The sequence below is a fragment of the Pongo pygmaeus genome, chromosome 8 (assembly GCF_028885625.2).
Source record: "Pongo pygmaeus isolate AG05252 chromosome 8, NHGRI_mPonPyg2-v2.0_pri, whole genome shotgun sequence".
Lineage (NCBI taxonomy): Eukaryota > Metazoa > Chordata > Mammalia > Primates > Hominidae > Pongo > Pongo pygmaeus.
In genome coordinates, this window is record NC_072381.2 from 17965745 (window position 1) to 17985823 (window position 20079).

The window sequence follows — 20079 nt, forward strand, 5'->3', positions numbered from 1 at the left end:
TTGATACTTTGAAACCTCATCCCCCACCTCCTACTTCATTTCAGGAGTAAAGAAAATCTCAAAGACACCTTAAAAACAAGTAAAACAGTCCGGGCATAGTAGCTCACCTTTGTAATCCCAGCACTTTGGGAAGCCGAGGCAGGAGAATGGCTTGACAACAGGAGTTTTAGACTAGCCTGGGCCACACAGAGAGACCACATTTCTGCAAAAAGTTAAAAAATTAGCCAGGCATGGTGGTGCATGCCCGGAGTCCCAGCTACTTGGTAAACTGAGGTGGGAAGATTGTTTAACCTCAAGAGTTGGAGAGTACAGTGAGCCAGAATCACAGCACTGCACTCCAGCCTGGGTAACAGAGCAAGACTCTGTCTCAAAAAAAAAAAAAAAAAAAGAAGTAGAAGCGGGGAAACAAAAGAAAGGAAAGAAAGAAAGTGCTTCAGGCAAAAATGCTCCTAGGCTAGTTTAAATAATACTATTCACTGAAAGTGTTTTCTACGCACAATGAACCAAATTCCATCTGATTTCTTTCACAGTTGAGGGCAGTGAAAGCTTATGGAATAAAGACCCGCTGACTAGCATTTCCTACCAGATAAACTCCAAATCCGCTTTAACGTGGCACCAGGCGAGGAAAAGCTGCCAACAACAGAACGCTGAGCTCCTGAGCATCACAGAGATACATGAGCAAACATACCTGACAGGTAATGACATGAAAAGAAAAGTCGCAAGTAAAATCATGACTGCTTTATTTTTATATAATTTAACTTAGAAGTCAACAGCACAAGTGTTTATAGATGTTATGACAGAAGCAATTCTTAAGCAGTTTATGCAGATGTCATGACAAATCTGTACTCTGAAAATGACACCAGGGATGGCAAATAGCTCTCATTTCCTGAGCCAACTATTGGTTGTAAGAGTATCTAGAGCCAGTGCTAAGAAGGATTCTGAGGGCTAATCTAGAATCAGAGTAAAAGATGCCACAATCGATTAATGATGTCGTTGTTGGACGCAAGGCAGTGGAACAATCCTGGTCAAGTATCCATCATCCAGGTCTAACCTGAAGCCACAGGTCTTTCATTAGCCTCACAGAGGTCAAAATCATAAATTAAAACACTGCTAGCACTGGCAGAGACAAGTCAGAGGCTGCTTTGAAACCCTGAAACCCTGAGTTCTTTTAGCCTCCTGTCCCTCGAACCCCCAGGCTCTACCGGTTTTCAGGTTTTATTGATTCTCTTTCCACAAGAGTATGATTTTGTTGTTGTTTTGTTTTGTGTTGCGTTGTTTTGTTTTGTTTTGAGACGGAGTTTCCCTCTTGTAGCCCAGACTGGAGTGCAATGACGCGATCTTGGCTCACGGTAACCTCCACCTCCCGGGTTCACGTGATTCTCCTGCCTCAGCCTCCCAAGTAGCTGGGATTACAGGTGCTTGCCACCATGCCCAGCTAATTTTTTGTATTTTTAGTAGAGACGGGGTTTCACTAGGTTGGCCAGGCTGTCATAAACTCCTGGCCTCAGGTGATCCACCCACCTCGGCCTCCCAAAGTGCTGGGATTACAGGCGTGAGCCACTGTGCCTGGCCAATGTGTTTGTTTTTAAAATATCTGTTCTTATTAGATTGTGAAGACTAAAAGGGCTAAAGTTTACTTGAGAAGCGAGTATCTGTTTTAGCTTCTAAAAGACACACTCGGGGAAACAGAGAGATTAGGACCAGAAATTAGTGTGGAAACAAAAGCATCCCCGATTTCTTGCCCCCAAAATCTCCTCCCTCCAGTTTTTCTGGACACAGCTAGATTAATATTAGTCTGTCTCTGCTCCTATGATTGCCATTTTCGAAAAACCCCTTGTGCCTTCTCATTTCCCATCAAATAATTAACAAAATACATTTTGCCTGACGTTCAAGATTGCCACCTGCCGAACATCTGTACCGTTCCCGGTCTTGAATTTTGCGGTCCCGAAAAAAGAAAAGTCAGTCTTGGGTTCCTTGTTTTTCCGCATCCATTCTCACCCTCACATCTTTTCCCATGTCGTTTCTTTTGCCTGGAATTCTCACAATTGCATACAGTTGAAATGCAGTTCTATTTCCATCTGCATTTCTCTTATTTGCTTATTACCACTTTTATTAGTATAATAGCTACTTACACAGATGTCCTACTTCCTTGACAACACTATAAATACATTAATTTGTTATTATTTATTTACTCATTCATTCATTCCCAAGATATCTGGTACCCATGTGCCAGGCTTTCTGCTAGGTCCTGGGGACATCAAAGCTGACCCTGTCTTGTCCACATGCAGCTTAAAGTCCAATGGGAAGAAACAGATGTAAACAAGAAAACAAACAAATGAATAGGTACCAATTATAATAAGTCCTGCATGGAAAGCGAACTGAAGGCCGTGTGGAGATTGCATCAGAGGGGGAAATAGCTGAAAACGGGGAATGTCTTGTGAATATCTGTGCCCCCTCTTCCCCCAAGGAGATTGACACAGAGCCTTCCAAGGAAGAGTCTCACCAAACGCTTGCTGACTGACACGTTGACATGCAGCAAAATAAAAATACTTAGAAATTCAGTCTCCTGTTTGGAAAACTAGACAGTTCATGGCAAGAAGACAGTAAATGCAGTGGTTCTTCTGGGTGAAGTGGCTTATTCATCACCTTGGAAGTGATGATGCCTGGGCTGAGACTCCGAAGACTCTAGATCAGTAGGTGTGACACATGGCACAGTAGGTATGACACAGGGCACAAGAATCTGCCTTTTGTCAAACTCCCGGGTGATTCTGGGGCAGGTGGTTGAAAGACCATATCTGGCAAAACACTGTTTTAGTTCCTGCTGTGTCTAGGTGCTAACACCAGGCAGCAGAGCAGAGGGGCTAAGGGCAAAGATTCTGGAGACAGACTGCCTAGGTCCCAGCTCTGTGAAACTGGGGGAGCTTGTGGGGATTTCCTGAGGCACCTGTGCTTTGGTGACCTTGTCTGTTAAAAGAGCTGATGTGTGTGAACCAATACAAGGGCAAGAGCACACTCCCTACCTTGCCTCATTTCTTAGCACCTACCTTTTTCCAGCTATTTTCAGATGACATCCGTCACCAACCAGAACACATCTCTTCTATAAGTTATTATTAAGGAGACTGAGGTTAGAAAAGCAATATGATGTCACTGTGGATTCATAATCTTAGAGATGGGGTTCTTCCTCTGTCTGCTCAATTATTCTGTTTTGCATTGGCCTTTGGGACCCTTCTAATAGTGGAACAGAAAGGATCAGAGTGATTCATATTTACAACCATGCACAAAAATTAGAAGGAAGAGGAGAAAATACAGAATAGACAAAAGTAAATTTATGTAGATGATTAAGGAATAGAAAAGATGATTCGAGGCAGTCCTGTGGTTATTTGGGCAGACTTGCAGGCACGAGAGAAAATGTATCAGAGGTGGTCTGGGCACAGTGGCTCACCCTTGTATTCCCAGCACTTTGGGAGGCCGAGGTGGGTGGATCACCTGAGGTCAGGAGTTTGAGACCCGCTTGGCCAACATGGTGAAATCCCATCTCTACTAAAAATACAAAAAATTAGCTGGGCACGGTGGCAGGCTCCTGTAATCCCAGCTACTCGGGAGGCTGAGGCAGGAGAATGGCTTGAACCTGGGAGGTGGAGGTTGCAGTGAGCCGAGATCACACCATTGCACTCCAGCCTGGGCAACAAGAGTGAAACTCGTCTCAAAAATAAATAAATAAATAAATAAATAAATAAATAAATAAATAAAGGAAAGAAAATATATCAGAGGTGCAGAGAGGTGAAATGGTTTCAGTTGGTGTGTTTTTGGTTTTTGTGTTTGAATTTGTTTGTGGGGTGTGTTATCTCTTGGAAGCCTGGGGACAGAGCACAGGTTACTTCGTGCGCTCTCCACCAGCTGCAGAGGAGCGAGTGATTTGAGCGGACAGCGGCTTTGCCCAAGCACAGACTCATTTCCTGGTTCCCAGACTCGCTATCGGACTCGGGCTGCAGGAAATACTTCCCTAATCAGCCAGGGCTTTTCTTGTGTCCATGAGGACAGCAAACAAGCCCCAGGAGATCCAGAGGCTGGGTTCACCTCAGATACTTACTTGAATCTTATCCAAGCCTCCGGAATTTCAGTCAGCAAATTTTCACTGGCATCTGGATAAGAATGGCATCTCTAATGAGATTTGTAGTATTCCTGCCTTTCTTTAAGTAAAAAATGTCAGGCATTAGGACAAGAAAAAGTCTGACAGGGAATTTAAAAAATAGGGGAAAGATATTCCCTCCCGACTGTTTATTTGAAAGAAAGGGATGACACTCGCTGTTGATTGAGATATATTGGGGAATAATCTAGAAAACAGTGGTGTGAGTGCATGTTTGCGATCCACTCCATTTTGGGAAATATGCCATTAAAATGAAAAAACAACCTACAAAATATTTACACTTTTAAAATAAGTTTTCTTTTATGTGAGTGTTTTGAAAAGTCAGTATCTTTTTATTTTATTTTATTTATTTATTTATTTTTATTTTTTTTGAGACAGAGTCTCACTCTGTCGCCCAGGCTGGAGTGCAGTGGCACCGGGACTTAAGTGATTCTCGTGCCTCAACCTCCTGAGTAGCTGGGGCTACAGGCATGTGCCACAAAGCCTGGCTAATTTTTTGTATTTTAGTAGACACAGGGTTTCACCATGTTGCCCACGATGGTTTTGAACTCCTGAGCTCAGCTGATCTACCAGCCTCAGCCTACCAAAGTGCTGAGATTACAGGCATGAGCCACCATGCTCGGCCAGAGTCAGTATCATTTTTTAAAAATGTAGAACCTAGTTTGATGACTCTAATTAAATTGTCTGCCAATTACTGAAGAGCTACCATGTACTAGATTCTGAGCTTTAGTTCTAAAGCCCACAGCAACCTCATGAATGAATGTTATTAGCCCCACTGTATAGATGAGATAACAGACTAGGAGGGAGAAGTTAGGAAACTTGCTTAATGCCTCCTGTTTAGAAAACAGCTGAACTGGAATTCAGCCCTGTCTTCCATTTCACCCTGCCTGTGTGTCACACACAGAACACCCGGGGATCCGCTGGTTCCCAAAGCACTGATGAGAATCCTTAATTTTGTCAATATCTCCTGGCTCCAGTAAATGTATTCCAGATTGGTGGTGATCTGATTTCATATTATCTGCCAGGTGAAATGTTTCTGCCCGGCAACACGTTTGCACACTACCCACAGCTGTTTTATCGTCTTCCCTTCTGTTTCTACCCTGAAAAATGTTGGGACGCTCTATGGAGTCTCTGAGTCCTGAATCAGATTTATGGCTCCATGTTTGCAGGATAAGGATTTACAGAACTGAAATAAGATATAGGAAGTGAAATTCGGCTTGTTTCCTCGATTGTTTTTACCAGTTTCCTTTGGTACTGCCTGAAAAACACATTGGACCTCAATTTAAAAAAAGAAAAGAAAAGAAAAGAAAACCAGTGTAATATTGGACATTTGTGTATCTTCTATTACATCTAAGTTCAAACGTTGGTATATAACCATTTCAGACAATATACGCAGAAAAGTTACACCTTGAGCATGTGAGGCTGGGCGCGGTGGCTCACGCCTGTAATCCCAGTGCTTTGGGTGGCTGAGGTGGGAGGATTGTTTGAGTTCAGGAGTTCGAGATCAGCCTGGGCACTATAGTAAGACCCCAACTGTACAAAAAAAATTTCTGGTTTGAGTTGGTGTCTGGAAACAAAGCAAACAACAAAAATTTAGCATGTGGAATTGTTGCTTTGTGCAGCAATACTAAAATATTTTGGTCTGCTCTTTTATAAAATTACAAAAGCATATTAGAGAAAATTATTTGTAGACAACACTCATCTGCTTTAAGAGATATATTTTAACCCAAGATTTGAATTTTGCTTCTGAGTCACACCTTTTGCCAACCTTAATTCAATATGAAGCTATTGATAATAATAATAATAATGGTAATAGTAACAGTAGTAACTTACATTTATGTGGCATATACCATATGTCAGGCCTTGTTTTAAAAAGTATTAACTAATTCAGTTCTTCAAGACAAGTTTATAAGTACTTAGAGCTGGTAAAAAATGTCAAAAGATAATTCTCTTAAAGAGTATTATCATTTCTCATCATGCCAAACATAGTAATTTAGTTACGCAGTCTCAATATCTACTTCAATTCTTCTTTAATCAGCGAATTATTTATAATTTTTAAAACTTAAATACACTTATTTTCTTAATTAAGGTTTTTAAAATCCCAGAGTAAATTGCTTTTGGGAATAGCTAGTATTAAAATGCTACTTTTAGGAGCATGTCCTGTAGGATACATCTGTGCAAGTAGAAAGATAATTATATTCAAGTTAGTACAACTTTAAAGAATTTGTGAAAATTCTGTTAAAGAATTTTTTTAAAGGTTGTTGAGTACAGTGGTGTGCACCCTGTAGTCTCAGCTACTTAGGAGACTGACGTAGGAGGAACGCTTGGACCCAGGAATTTGAGAGCAACCTGAGCACCATAGTGAGACTCCATCTCTAAAAAATAAAAATAAATTTTTAAAATGTTTTTAAAAGCCAAAGGATAGTTTTTATTTTAATTAATTGCTTTTGATCAATTAAAATAACTCAGAACAGAGAATTCTCATTGATGGTTTTAAAAAAGATAGAGGTGGCTGGGTATGGTGGCTCACGCCTGTAATCCCAGCATATTGGGAGTCTGAGGTGGGCCGATCGCCTGAGGTCAGGAGTTTGAGACCAGCCTGGCCAACATAGTGAAATCTCATCTCTCCTAAAAGTACAAAAAAAAAAAAAAAAAATTAGCCAGGCGTGGTGGTGGTCACCTGTAATCCCAGCTACTCAGGAGGCTGAGGCAGGAGAATTGCTTGAACCCGAGAGGAGGAGGTTGCAGTGAGTGGAGATTGTGCCACTGAACTCCAGCCTGGGCGACAGTGCGAGACTCCAACCCAAAAAAAAAAAAAAAAAGATAGCGGTAATAATAGGTTAGAGTGTTTACCGCTGAAGAGCTGAGGTCCGTGTTATTTCTGGTTTTATGACTTCCACATCAGTCCTAGTACAGAATTTGAAACATTCTAATTTTGATTTCTTAACTGCTTAAGCAAAGCATCCTTGGTGTTAGCATAAGCACTTAGTGATTAGTATTTAATCATCACTTTAACGAAGAAGAGAACTTGACTTTAAAAAATCATAAAATAAAATTCTTAGAATAAGTTTTGAAATATGCAGTGGAGGTAACACCTATTCATATTCACACAAGAAGACTTTGCACTATCTTTGAGAAAGTAGATAATAGTCAAGATGATGGGGTTTGAAGCCTCATTAGATCTGGGTTGGAACCTTAAAAATCTTACCAGATTACCTATGCTCCTTCTGCCTCCATTTCCTCACCTGTCAGTGAAGGTGATAATTTTACTTGCCTTAGATTGTCAGGAGAATCAAAGGAGACGTGGTAAGCATGATTATTATTACTTCCCTCAATTACATTTTGATTCAAGCACTTAATTCTGAATTTAATTTCAACTGTTTTCTGAATGCCAAGTTCTTGTTTGTTTGTTTTGCTTTCTTTAAAAATATAGGATTAACCAGTTCCTTGACCTCAGGACTCTGGATTGGACTTAACAGTCTGAGCTTCAACAGCGGTTGGCAGTGGAGTGACCGCAGTCCATTCCGATATTTGAACTGGTTACCAGGTAGGGTTAAGCCTGTCTGTGTCGAATTAATCCAAATTTAAGTCATCTAGACGCCCTGAAGATGTTTATTATCTCACCTGTTGATCTCAAAGAGAAGAGTTGGGAGACTTCATCAAATACAGTTCATTTCACCTTGCTTTGAAATCTACGCTAGATTTCCATATACTGAATTGTAAGGTTATACCAGCTTCCTGGGATAGAGATTTGTCTGCCAGGATTCTCACACAAATCAATAAAGGTGTCTGTTTAAAGTTTCAATTTTCAGAGTATCCCTGATGTGTTGGGTATTATATTCAAAAGCAGATGTTGTGGCTACTCTTAAACATGATTTACTAAATATGCTAGCTGCCTTGTTACTATATACTCGCTGTTGCATCGACTTTGTCAATATCCTTGAGAGGATTAGCCAACATCTCTTTGTAAAGTTTGAGAAGTGGACTGAAATTATTTTGGGTTGGAGAGTTTTTTTATGACTGTACCTTGAGTCATGAGGTATTTGCAATACTGCTGTCCTTGTGACAATGATTTTAACATCTACATTAATGCCCACTTTTCCTGTTTTTGATTTAATAGCATTGGCTTAAAAATACTATCTCAGTTACAGCTTATGATATTCCATACTGGCATAAAAATTCGTTAGAGGTTTCTTGACAGTTTGTAGTTTATAGAAAAACAGAGTTGGGGTTGATAAAACCTACAACAGCTTTCTAATTTTTTTAGAGGATAGAAAATGCTGTGAACTAATTATTTCTACATTGTCATAACATAAAAGTTACAGAATATAAAATAAGTTTACATATTGAGCAACTATTTAGAGAAAACAAAAAAATGATATAAAGTTTTTCTTATTCACCAGTACCAACTGGTGTTAGTAGCCACTTGAGGCCTTCTGTTGGGTATAAATCCACTCCCCACCCCTCAATCCCACCCCAGTGCCATTTTTTTTTTTTTTTTTTTAGGAAAGAGTGAAATTAATGATTAGTGATGTCTGCCATGGGTGTGGGAAAGGAGAAAAGTATCATATTGGTCACATCTTTACTTATCAATTCTCTTGTGGGCCATACCATTATAATATGGTGTTCTTCAGACAGTCAGACATCTCTTTTAAAGCCATTGAGTGGTTTTTGCATTTGGCTTAGAAAACTAAACTCTCCACTTTTTTTTTTTTTTTTTTTTTTTTTTTTTTTTGAGACAGGATCTCACTCTTTGCCCAGGCTGGAGTGCAGTGTCACAGTCTCGGTTCACTGCAACCTCAGCCTTCCTGGCTCAAGTGATTCTTGTGCCTCAGCCTCCCAAGTAGCTGGGATTACAAGCATGCACCACCATGCCTGTCTAATTTTTTTATTTTTTGTAGTGATGGGATTTCCCCACATTGGCCAGGCTAGTCTCGAACTTCTGAACTCAGGTGATGTGGCCTGTCTCAGCCTCCCAGAGTGCTGGGATTACAGGCGTGAGCCACTGCACCTGGCCAAACTCTCCATTTTCTATATTGGTTTATTGTATTAAAAGAAGAAAAACTTCAATAAAATAACATTTCAAATAGATGCTAAAACATGAGAAAATTTTTAGAGAATATATTTTGGCTTAAATAAATTAGATTTTACTATGAAATTCCAGTTTCAAAGCATTAGTTCAACATATGATGGTTACAGTGCTGTCACTCAAGTCTTGAGCTAGTAATCAGTTCTATTTTTTTCTGGAACATGGAAGGTAAAAATTTCTGGAATATGGGAAGACTTACTGCAAGAGAATACATATAAAATATCCTTTTTTGTGGATGAAAATTTAGGTGTCTGTCTACCCATTCAGCCAGATGCAATTAGAGAATACTAGTTGGCCTCAATCAGATTATTAGTCAATAAACCTTATTAGGGGACTAGAATTTATTCTTCTTTGTGTTGCTAAATTTTTATACATATTAGGTAGTCATTTAATTTATTCAATTGGGGGTGATGATTGTATTTAACCGCTTGCATCCTACAAGTTCAGGGAGAAAATTTCTGGGTTAACTTTGGGTGAAGTAAAGAATGAAAATGGAATATGATTAAGAAAGGGAAGTAAATGCTTTTGAAAATTAAACTTCACTTCCTAAGAAGTAGGTGCAAGATTAAATCACCTTGCGAAATGGTATGAGAGTTTCTTCCAACTAAAATTAGAGATCTTGTGGAAATTAAAAATCGGTTTCATATAAGTTGTTCAGTCAAGCATTCAATTGAATAATTACCAAGTAATGAATCTATTAAAATATATTCACTTTTGAAGTGAGGATATTTTGCATAAATGATGTGCAAGTGTGAATTCAAATATATAATAACTATGGTAAACATTAAAACCACTAGTTGATGTCTCAAAGTTGAGAGAGGTATTGTATTGATAAATAAATGTGTAATATGATTTACTAATTAACACATTAATTAATAACTTATAGCTAGAAAATGTATTTTTTTGAAAGTTTCTTTTTAGTGCTGATAACCTTATCTGTTAGTTCAGTTATCCTGTTATTTTAGTTACAGTATCAACAAATGTTTAAGATACCTTTATGCTTATTAGTAACTTTATGATAACTTTATGCTTATTACTGACTTTAAGATAACTTTGGCCAGGTGCAGTGGCTCACACCTGTAATACCAGCACTTTGGGAGGCTGAGGTGGGTGGATCCCGAGGTCAGGAGTTCAAGACCAGCCTGGTCAAGATGATGAAACCCCGTCTCTACTAAAAATACAAAAATTAGCTGGGCATGGTGTGGGCACTTGTAGTCCCAGCTACTCAGGAGGCTGAGGCAGAGAATTGCTTGAACCCGGGAGGCGGAGGTTGCAGTGAGCTGAGATCACGCCACTGGACTCCAGCCTGAGTGACAGAGCAAAACTCCATCTCAAAAAGAAAAAAAAAAAGATAACTTAATGCTTATTACTAACCATTATTTTCTTTGTGTGGTAGTTAAATAAACTTTTAAAAAATCATTTAATTACCACACAAAGAATACCAACAAACCTTTAAAAAGGTTATTTAGGTTATTACCTGCTCCAGACTTTGTGGAGCAGGTAATATGATTTCCGTCCTGCAGGAAAGGAAGTGACATTCAGTCACAGGTTACATACACATTGGAGGTCACAAAGCATAGTTATTAACAGAATGTGGCTCATTCACCCTGTCTTCAGGTGGAAGGTGAAGCTAGTTTGGGGAGTACTGGTTTTTAAATCATATATTAGAGTAGCAAAACGCATGTGAAATGTATCAATGCCTATACTTATCCCTTTAGCAACGTTGACTTTATCTGGTTCTTTAATCAGTTTCCACTAATAAATGGATAAGGCATAGCTGCTGAGAGCATTCTTCAGTAGACTGAGTTGAAGATATTGAGAGAGTTTTAGTTCTGGGAGCACAGCATGTTGCCCTTCTAGCTCTCCCATTAGCTTTTTCTCCTCCGTTTATTTTTATTTTTATTTCTGAGACAGAGTCTCACCCTGTCACGCAGGCTGGAGTACAGTGGTATGATCTCCACTCACTGCAACCTCTGCCTCCCGGGTTCAAGCAATTCTCCTGCCTCAGCTTCCCAAGTAGCTGGGATTACAGGTGCCCGCCAGCTCCCTGGCCGATTTTTTTGTATTTTTAGTAGAAATGGGGTTTCACTGTGTTGGCCAGGCTGATCTCGACTTCCTGACCTCAGTTGATCCACCCCCCTCAACCTCCCAAAGTGCTGGGATTACAGGCGTGAGCCACCGTGCCCAGCCGTAATAATGTGGCAGGTTTGGAACATCGTGTATTTTTTCTTTTTAATAAATTCTACTTTTAGATTCAGAGATACATGTATACGGTTGTTATATACCTAGGTAAATTGCATGTTGCTGAGGTTTGGGATATAAATGATCCATCCCATCACCCAGGTAGTGAGCATAGAACCCAGTAGTTAGTTTTCCAAACTTTGTTACCCTCCATTCCTCCCCCATCTCATAGTCCCCAGTTTCTGTTGTTGCCATCTTTGTGTCCATGAGTACTCAGTATTTAGCTCCCACTTAGAAGTGAGAACATGGCTATTTGGCTTTCTGTTCTGCATTAATTCGCTTAGGATAACGGCCTCTAGTTGCATCCATGTTGCTGCAAAGGACATGATGATTTCATTTTTTTTTTTTTTACGGCGGCATAATCATGCATTCTTTTCATTAGGTACCTCTCTTTGATAATGTAATCCATTGTGACAACTGTTCAAGTTTTAAGGTGTAGCTTTATTAGCTGATAATGGGGGAAAAGGTTGTTTCAAAGAAGTATATTTGCTTTATCAACATTCTAAGTATTGGAATGATCCAACGATAAGAAAACAATAGACACCCATCGTGTCTTTTGCTCTGCAGTCAGTAAATATTTTTTTGTGAATGTGTAGCAAAAGACAGAATGGTGGTCCATTGAATCCGCAGGATGAAGACATGAGGAGACGTGGGAGGGATGCTATCTATCTGCTGGGAATAGCTATAATAGTCCACTTTAACTTTTCCTTTTCCTCGAAGGAAGTCCATCAGCTGAACCTGGAAAAAGCTGTGTGTCACTAAATCCTGGAAAAAATGCTAAATGGGAAAATCTGGAATGTGTTCAGAAACTAGGCTATGTTTGCAAAAAGGGCAACACCACTTTGAATTCTTTTGTTATTCCCTCAGGTAAGTGATCTATGGGATCTGAAGTGCCTCAACTATTAGAATTGAAAGATAAGTAACACTACAGCTTAGGTGTAGCTGTTGGAATGCCGCCAGAGGTTTTGTGGATAGTTGATGGGGTAAACTTAATGATATTACTGCAATATCTCTGTGTGCTGGTTGCTAATATTTCCTGAGTGTGCGGCGGTGTCTGGGTGTTGTGGAGATCCTCTGACCTAAATAAAAATGTTACCTTCACAAGCAGTCCTCTGAGGTAGGTGTCGTGATTCACATGCTGTAGTTGAGGAAAAAAATATTCAGAGGATACAGAAACCTTGCACACATGGCAAAACCGGAATCCAAGCTAGAAAGTCAGTGTTTGGAAGGGATGTTTATATTAGGTCCTCATGGCTCTATCTGGGCTTCCTTGCTATTCAGTGTAGCATCTTATACTGAAGTTTTCATAGAATAGAATAAAATGTCTAAAAAGTTGTAACTGAATTTTATTTATTTATTGAGACAGAGTCTCATTCTGTCACCCAGGCTGGAGTACAATGGCGCGATCTCAGCTCACTGCAAACTTCGCCTCCTGGGTTCAAGTGATTCTCCTGCCTCAGCCTCCCGAGTAGTTGGGATTACAGATGTGTGCCATCACGCCTGGCTAATTTTTGTATTTTTAGCAGAAATGGTGTTTCACTGTGTTGGCCAGGCTTGTCTTCAACTCCTGACCTTGGGTGATCTACCCACCTCAGCCTCCCAAAGTGCTGGGATTACAGGCATGAGCCACCATGCCTGGCCTGTAACTGAATTTTAAATATCGGCTAGACTTCAAGAAAAAAAAAATCAATTGTGTTGTCCCTTACAATTTTATAGGAGAATAAACTACTAAGGCAAGAATTCTTTCTTCCAATTGATGAAAGACAAACTACATATTTTTATTATTACCTCTTTTTGGAGGGACAGCGAATGCTTTAAATGGTTTAATTTATTTCTGTTTTTCTGCTGGAGGAAACTGACAATGTGGCATTCTTTTTTTTTTTCTCATTGGCTTTGAAAGCAATTTCGTGTATTTTAAAATACGCTTGACATGGCTAGAGATTCAAAAGGTACAACATGGTAAATAATAAGGTTTTCCCTACCTCTTACCTGTAACACCCGGTTTACCTTCCTGGAGAATAATTGTTTCTGGGTGTGTATCCTTAGTTATTCTGTGACTATATAAAGAAATATGTTTATAATTATTTTTGTTTCATACAAATGGCAGTATACTATAATATGTTTTTATCCTAAGTTTTCCACTTAATAACAATTTTGGACATCATTCCACGTAGAATATAAACAGCTTCTATGTTTATTTTTATGGCTGTCCAAAAGCTATTGCAGAGACAGCACATATATTTTTTTGACCAATCTCCTGTGTAATGGATTTTTAATTTAATTTACTTCCAATCTTTTATTAATACAAACAGTCCTGAGGTAAATAACTATATACATTATATGCACATCATTTCATGCGTGTGATCATTCCTGGAAGTGGACTTGTTGGATTAGGGAGGAGATGTGTTTGCAATTTTAATTGATATAGATTTGGCCAAGATCCTAAATAGATATAGATGAGGGACATGGATGTTGGGTTGGATTATCCTTTACAGGCTCTCCATATCTTTAGACTGGGTATCTTTAGAGAAAGCCCACCATTTTTGCATTTTACCTCTACTATTCCTCCTCTAGGAGAAATAGCGTATTTTTTCCTTTTTGGAAGCCTTCATACAATTCTCTTTCTAAGACTTGGAATTTCCATGTTGCCAAAGAGGAGAATAGTTATTTTATAGTTTCTCTGGTACAGCATTCAGAATTCTGTAACTTGGCCTTACTGCTTAACCTGCCGGTGCTGGGATCCTCATGTGTAAAATGGAAATATTCATGACTCTTCTTCCTGAGATCAAATTTTGTTCATTTCATCAAACACTCAGTACATTCTTATTTCTCTATGATGCCTCCTTCACTTGCTAACCGCTTGATATCAGTTTCTGAACATCTCTATACTCCCTGGATTAATGATTCTGTTTTATCTATAAACTCAAATAAACTAGAGCTTGGAAAAGCGTATCAGAGTTCAAATTATGCAGCATACAGGATTGGCAACATCCTTAGGCAAGAATTCAACCTCAAACCCTGTGAATTCTTGTAACGCTAACCCGGTTGTCCATAATCCTCAGGTCTCTAGGGCTGTACTCTTCTGGTTTAGCAGCCACTTAACCGCATGTGGCCACTGAGCACATGAGCTGTGGCTAGAGGAACAAATCGTCTTCTGTGGCTGCCGCAGGGAACTCCCCTTCATTTCACTCAAGTTGGTTGTTTTCATGCTTTCAAATATTTTTAAAGTTCATCAGTTCAGTTTTTGAAGGACTCAGCATTGGCTGATACTATTTTCAATTTTCTAGGTAGCAAAATTAAAATAACCCAGCAGAGGGCTCCAAAGCTGTACTAACCTTTCTTTGTTTTTCTTTTTGTTCTTTTTTTTTTTTTTTTGTAACCACTGGAAGTGCACAGAATCTAAATTGTATTGAGGGAATAGAATTTTTTTTAAATATGCATTTTTTATTACAATTGTACAGCATTTGAGCCTCATGACTGAGTAGTTGTATGACTGCAGGGCACAAAATCCTGGGCTTAAACAATGATGTTTCAGATACTCTCCATCTTTAAGGGAAGATACGACCAATTCATCAAAGGAATAGTGAAGAAAGGTACCCTATAACGAACATATACTAAGGCAGCCATTTGAAAACATTTAATATGAGCTTAAATAATATATACGTTCACTTTCATTTGGTAATATAGTCCCCTTCTAAGCAAAACATGTTGCCAAATTACTGTTTGAAATAGTATCTCTAGAATAGTAATAACAAGCAGCCATGTATCAACTATAACTTCAATTCTTTTTCTCTTCCAATACTCAATACGCTTCTATGTACCAGGCCCTGTGCCAGGCTCAAGGCAATAGGGATGAATAAACATCTGCCTTCAAATGTCTTTATTGTCACTTTCCCCTAGCTCATTACTATTAAAGTAAATTTTTGCAGCGTATAATCAAGATTATACAATTTGATCCTATTAGTAGCAAGCCTGAGGATGTTGACAGCTGGTTTAATTAAATAATGATTGTGTGGTGCTTGTGATTTACAAGGTCACTCTCTCTACTCTTTTCTAGTTCAGAAGAACACGGGGTGGGTGGTTTGATATTAGTGTTAGTACTAATCTCATTTAAAAATTTTCACCTGTATGGGTACTTCTGTTCATGTGATGTGACTTGCCTAAGATCACGCAACTTACCGCAAATTCAGGTTTTAGGGGTTATGACTCCAGATCCCTCTCCTTGTCACAAGAGCACATGTCAGTTTTGGGTAGCAAGTAAATGGTAGTGGGTCTGTTCTGAGGCAACAGGTGGCTGACTCATGTGACTATGGTGGCGGAGGCTCCTTGGAGACCGTTTGTCCCCCAGCCATTCCAGCTCTCTACTTCAACACTAACCTGCCTCTCAAGAGTGACTGGCTCCCTAATGTCCATAGAATAAAGTAAATTCAAATCTTTTAGGGGATGTATTTAGTCCCCCAAAGCTTTCAGGCCTCCAGCATTTAAACAGTGCGTAACAGATGCTTAGTTCAGGTTAGCTGACAAGATTTAGATAATCTAATATATATTAGTATAGTCTTGTTGTAGATATAACTTTTTAAAAAGAGATTTCCCATAGCCAAGTACGGTGGCTTATGCCCTGTAGTAGCAGCTACTCAGGAGGCTGAGGCAGGAGGATTGCTTGAGCCCAGGAGGTTGAGGCTGCAATGAGACATGATCACACCACCACACTCTGGCCTGGGGAATAGAGGGAGACCTTGTCTCTTAAAGAAAATAAATAAATAAATAAATAAATAAAATTGATAAAGTGATTTTCCATTTGACTAAAAAGTAGGTTATTTTGTTTTGTGTAAAAACCAACAAAATAGTATATGCCTTGTCTATCTTTTGTGAATATGTATGCTGCAAAAATAAAAACTAAATATTACCTTTATTTGCCTAGTAACTATAAGCTGTTTCATGTATTATATAAAATGATTAAAATATTGTTATAGTTTTAATCAAATCTTTAAAAACTTTTTTCCAACCCCCCCCTTTTTGTTCCTAGAAAGTGATGTGCCTACTCACTGTCCTAGTCAGTGGTGGCCATATGCCGGTCACTGTTACAAGATTCACAGAGATGAGAAAAAAATCCAGAGAGATGCTCTGACCGCATGCAGGAAGGAAGGCGGTGACCTCGCAAGTATCCACACCATCGAGGAATTCGACTTCATTATCTCCCAGCTAGGATATGGTGAGAAAGCTGACAGTGATAATATACTTGGCTTTAATCCTGGGAGCACCCCTCTCTACCCAACTCTGGAAAATTCTATTATAAACATCAAATTTAATCAATGTAAATTAATAATTAAATGAACAACGTATGAATTTAATCAGAAATGCTGAAAATGCCACAATGTGAAAATTGTATAATAATTGAAAGAATTCTTCTCACTGAAAGATAATTCAATTTCTTTTTCTTTTAATGTGTAATCCATTTATGGATAGTTTTAAAACATTATTTTTTTCATGTATTATCTAGATTCAGAGCAGTCTACCTTACACTTGTCAACAATGCTTAATTCCTTGGAATTATCTGTGTGTTTGTGTGTATCTTTTTTTTAGGTCCATATTTTATCTCCTAAAAAAGATTTTCTAAATGGACTGTTTCAGACTTTGGATTTCTTTTTTCTTTGTGAATTTAGCTGATGCTGGGAGGGTGTTGAACAGTGAAAAATATAGGAGTTTTTTTTTTTTTTTGAAATGGTTAGATATCAGCCTAAACCTTTTAAAGAAATATATTTCTTTGCCAAGGTACCACGGCTCACGCCTATAATCCCACCACCTTGGGAGGCCAAGGTGGGGAGGATAGCTTGAGCCCAGGAGTTTGAGGCCAGCCCAGGGAACATAGCAAGACCTCATCTCTACTAAAAAAAAATTTTGTTAAAGAAATGTATGTCTCAATCTTAGGTGCATAATTAAAAATACATAGAAAATGTACTAACCAGAAAAAAAAATAGATGAATAAAATGAGTTGGGAATGCTTGTCCCAAAGACGAGCGGCTTGAGAAACAGCATAATGATAATGGGCACTCAGCAGTGCTTGTTGATTAAATGATGATCATTTTCATCTTCCACTGATGAGGCTGCTGAATAGCTGCAGCTGCTCTTCATTTCCCCCCAGCAAAACAAGAGGAAATGGATGGTGGAGATGGTGGAGACAGCTTCCTGACACATAGTGCCTGGAAACTGATGGGGCTGGGGGAGGGGAGGAAAAAGCAACTAACAAATAGATGAGAAAAAAATAGAGTAGTAGCAGAGAAAGACTTAAAAGTCCCGGAAACACTCCTACTTCTAGCACCTGCCAAATGGTATCCATCTTCCTGTGTTGACCCCATTGAGTGTCTTAGGACATGAGAATAGCCCAGCTGCAGCCTATGAACAATTTCTTGGTTATTCTGTGTCTACCTATCCTGGAAAATTCACAATCGAAGATAATAAGAGAATCAGAACTGATATGTCTGAATAACAATTACTTAAATTTAGTGTGGCACTTATAGCCAGTAAAGTTTGCAAATGATTTAGCAGAAAACAGGTTAGGATGCTATAGAACTAGAGTGCACATTTAACTCTACTTTGTATAACATAATATAGTAAAAGAAAAAAACCTGATGTTTTTATTGCTATAATTATTTTAGGAAATTGGATGGCCAAAGTTGCTTTGAAATTCAGCTTGAGAATTAGTAAATAAATTAGAAAACCTTCCATTAAAATTATTGGTAAGATTTTATTTTAAACAATAAAATAATATTAATAAAAATAAAGTTGTAAAGTTAAAATTATTGTTTCTAAACAAAAGCCTAGAAATTTTTTTTTAGATAGTTGAGATGATACCTTTTGTATTAATCATGGAAGTATATTTCAAGTGGACACATTAAGACCTATACACGTAAGTTATGATTATACCAATGAATACAACTTCCCCAACTGATTGATAAAAATCAGCATGACAACTTTATACTCACATCTTATATATTTTTCTAGGATCAAGATTGTGCTTAGGAATTGAAGAAGCTATGGGGAGAACAATTTAGTGAGAAATATGTATATAGAAAACTCTTAATACTATAATTGTGGGACTTAGGAGTTAGTTTTTCTTTGATCTTCAATTGAAATCTTTGAGGGGTACGTGAGGTCACTTTGAAGCCTGCATTTGTTGCTGAAAAGATCACGATCTGCAAATCAAGTGAAAGGAGAAGAGGATCATCCTGGCAGTGTCATTCATTCTCCACGGCACTGGAAACATCTGCCAGTGCTGGCGCCAGGCCAGCTAGAGACTTCTCCAAAAGCAAAGTTGAATGACAACTTTCAGGAGGAAGAGACTAAACCCCTTAGGGAGATTCTTATACATTGTGATATTTTCCTCATTTTCTACCACAACATCATCTTTACAATACTTTGGCAACTAATTTTATTATACCAGTAAATGATCATACATCAAGTATTCATGATGGGACTCCCAGTCATGTGAATTAGATAGATATTGATTTGTGTATTCTTTAACTTTTTTAATTTAGACATGTTTATTTTTTAGCCATGACATCTTAAACCTTCATTGACTTTATCCCATTTTTGTTGTGATATTTAGGAATTTTTAGCATGGCACCTACTTATAAAATCAATAATGCTCTCCATAGAATTTCAAAACAGAATGATCACGTTTTAAATCTATATTGGTCGTTTTGGTTTTGACCTCATTTTTTATTGAAGTTTTGCTGGAATTTCATGGCATTTCATGATGAAAATGATTACAGATTCATTTGTATATACAGACGAATAAATAGGTTCCAAATGTCAGACACAAGTCTCACCTCTTGGTTTATAATTCTTTCACTATACAGATAACTTTCACTCCCAGTACAGCGATTGATCTTTAACAGAAGTACCTAGAATGTTCTTGATAACAAGAGTCAGTAAAATAGAAGCAGTTTAAAATTTTTGTTATTTGAAAACATTCATCAATTTAATCATAGTCAAATAGAGGTATATAAATAGGGTACCATCAATAATATGAGTGCGGTTGGCATGGTAAATAATTTGTAACAATAAAAGCAGCTTCGTAAGATAGAGCATAGTAATAGACCTACCTCAATTTTGTTTTTGTAACTGCCAGGAGATACAATCTATAATATTTCCACTAAAGAATACAGTCATATTCACAATGTAAAGGGAACACTACACAGCCTAAAACTAACAAAGTAAAATGTAGTTGGCATCTAAGTTGACAGCATGTAGGTCAGATGAGCACTCATGAGGACTGTCTTTCATGATGGTGATCATATCAAGGGAAGTAGAGCCCTGTTGATAAAGCAGAGTGCCTTCCGTTCCTTTTACCCCCCGACCTTTGGAAAGCAACCCTTGTATATACCACTGTGTGCTTCTTCCTGTTTAGAGCCAAATGATGAATTGTGGATTGGCTTAAATGATATTAAGATTCAAATGTACTTTGAATGGAGTGATGGGACCCCTGTAACATTTACCAAATGGCTTCGTGGAGAACCAAGCCATGAAAACAACAGACAGGAGGATTGTGTGGTGATGAAAGGCAAGGTAAGGCCACTTGAATGACTGATATTTATAATGA

At 38.4% G+C, this 20079-nt stretch overlaps 1 protein-coding gene across 2 annotated transcripts in view; it reads left to right on the plus strand.

Annotated features, from left to right (window-relative positions):
- The window catches only part of MRC1 (mannose receptor C-type 1), a 102897-nt gene that overhangs the window by 24763 nt on the left and 58055 nt on the right, over window positions 1-20079 (plus strand). For both annotated transcript variants that reach the window (XM_054435976.2, XM_054435977.2), the window contains exons 4-8: window positions 531-695; window positions 7581-7694; window positions 12198-12344; window positions 16504-16689; window positions 19888-20045. In XM_054435976.2, coding sequence (XP_054291951.1) covers window positions 531-695; window positions 7581-7694; window positions 12198-12344; window positions 16504-16689; window positions 19888-20045 — 770 coding nt within the window. The remainder of the gene's footprint in view (window positions 1-530; window positions 696-7580; window positions 7695-12197; window positions 12345-16503; window positions 16690-19887; window positions 20046-20079) is intronic.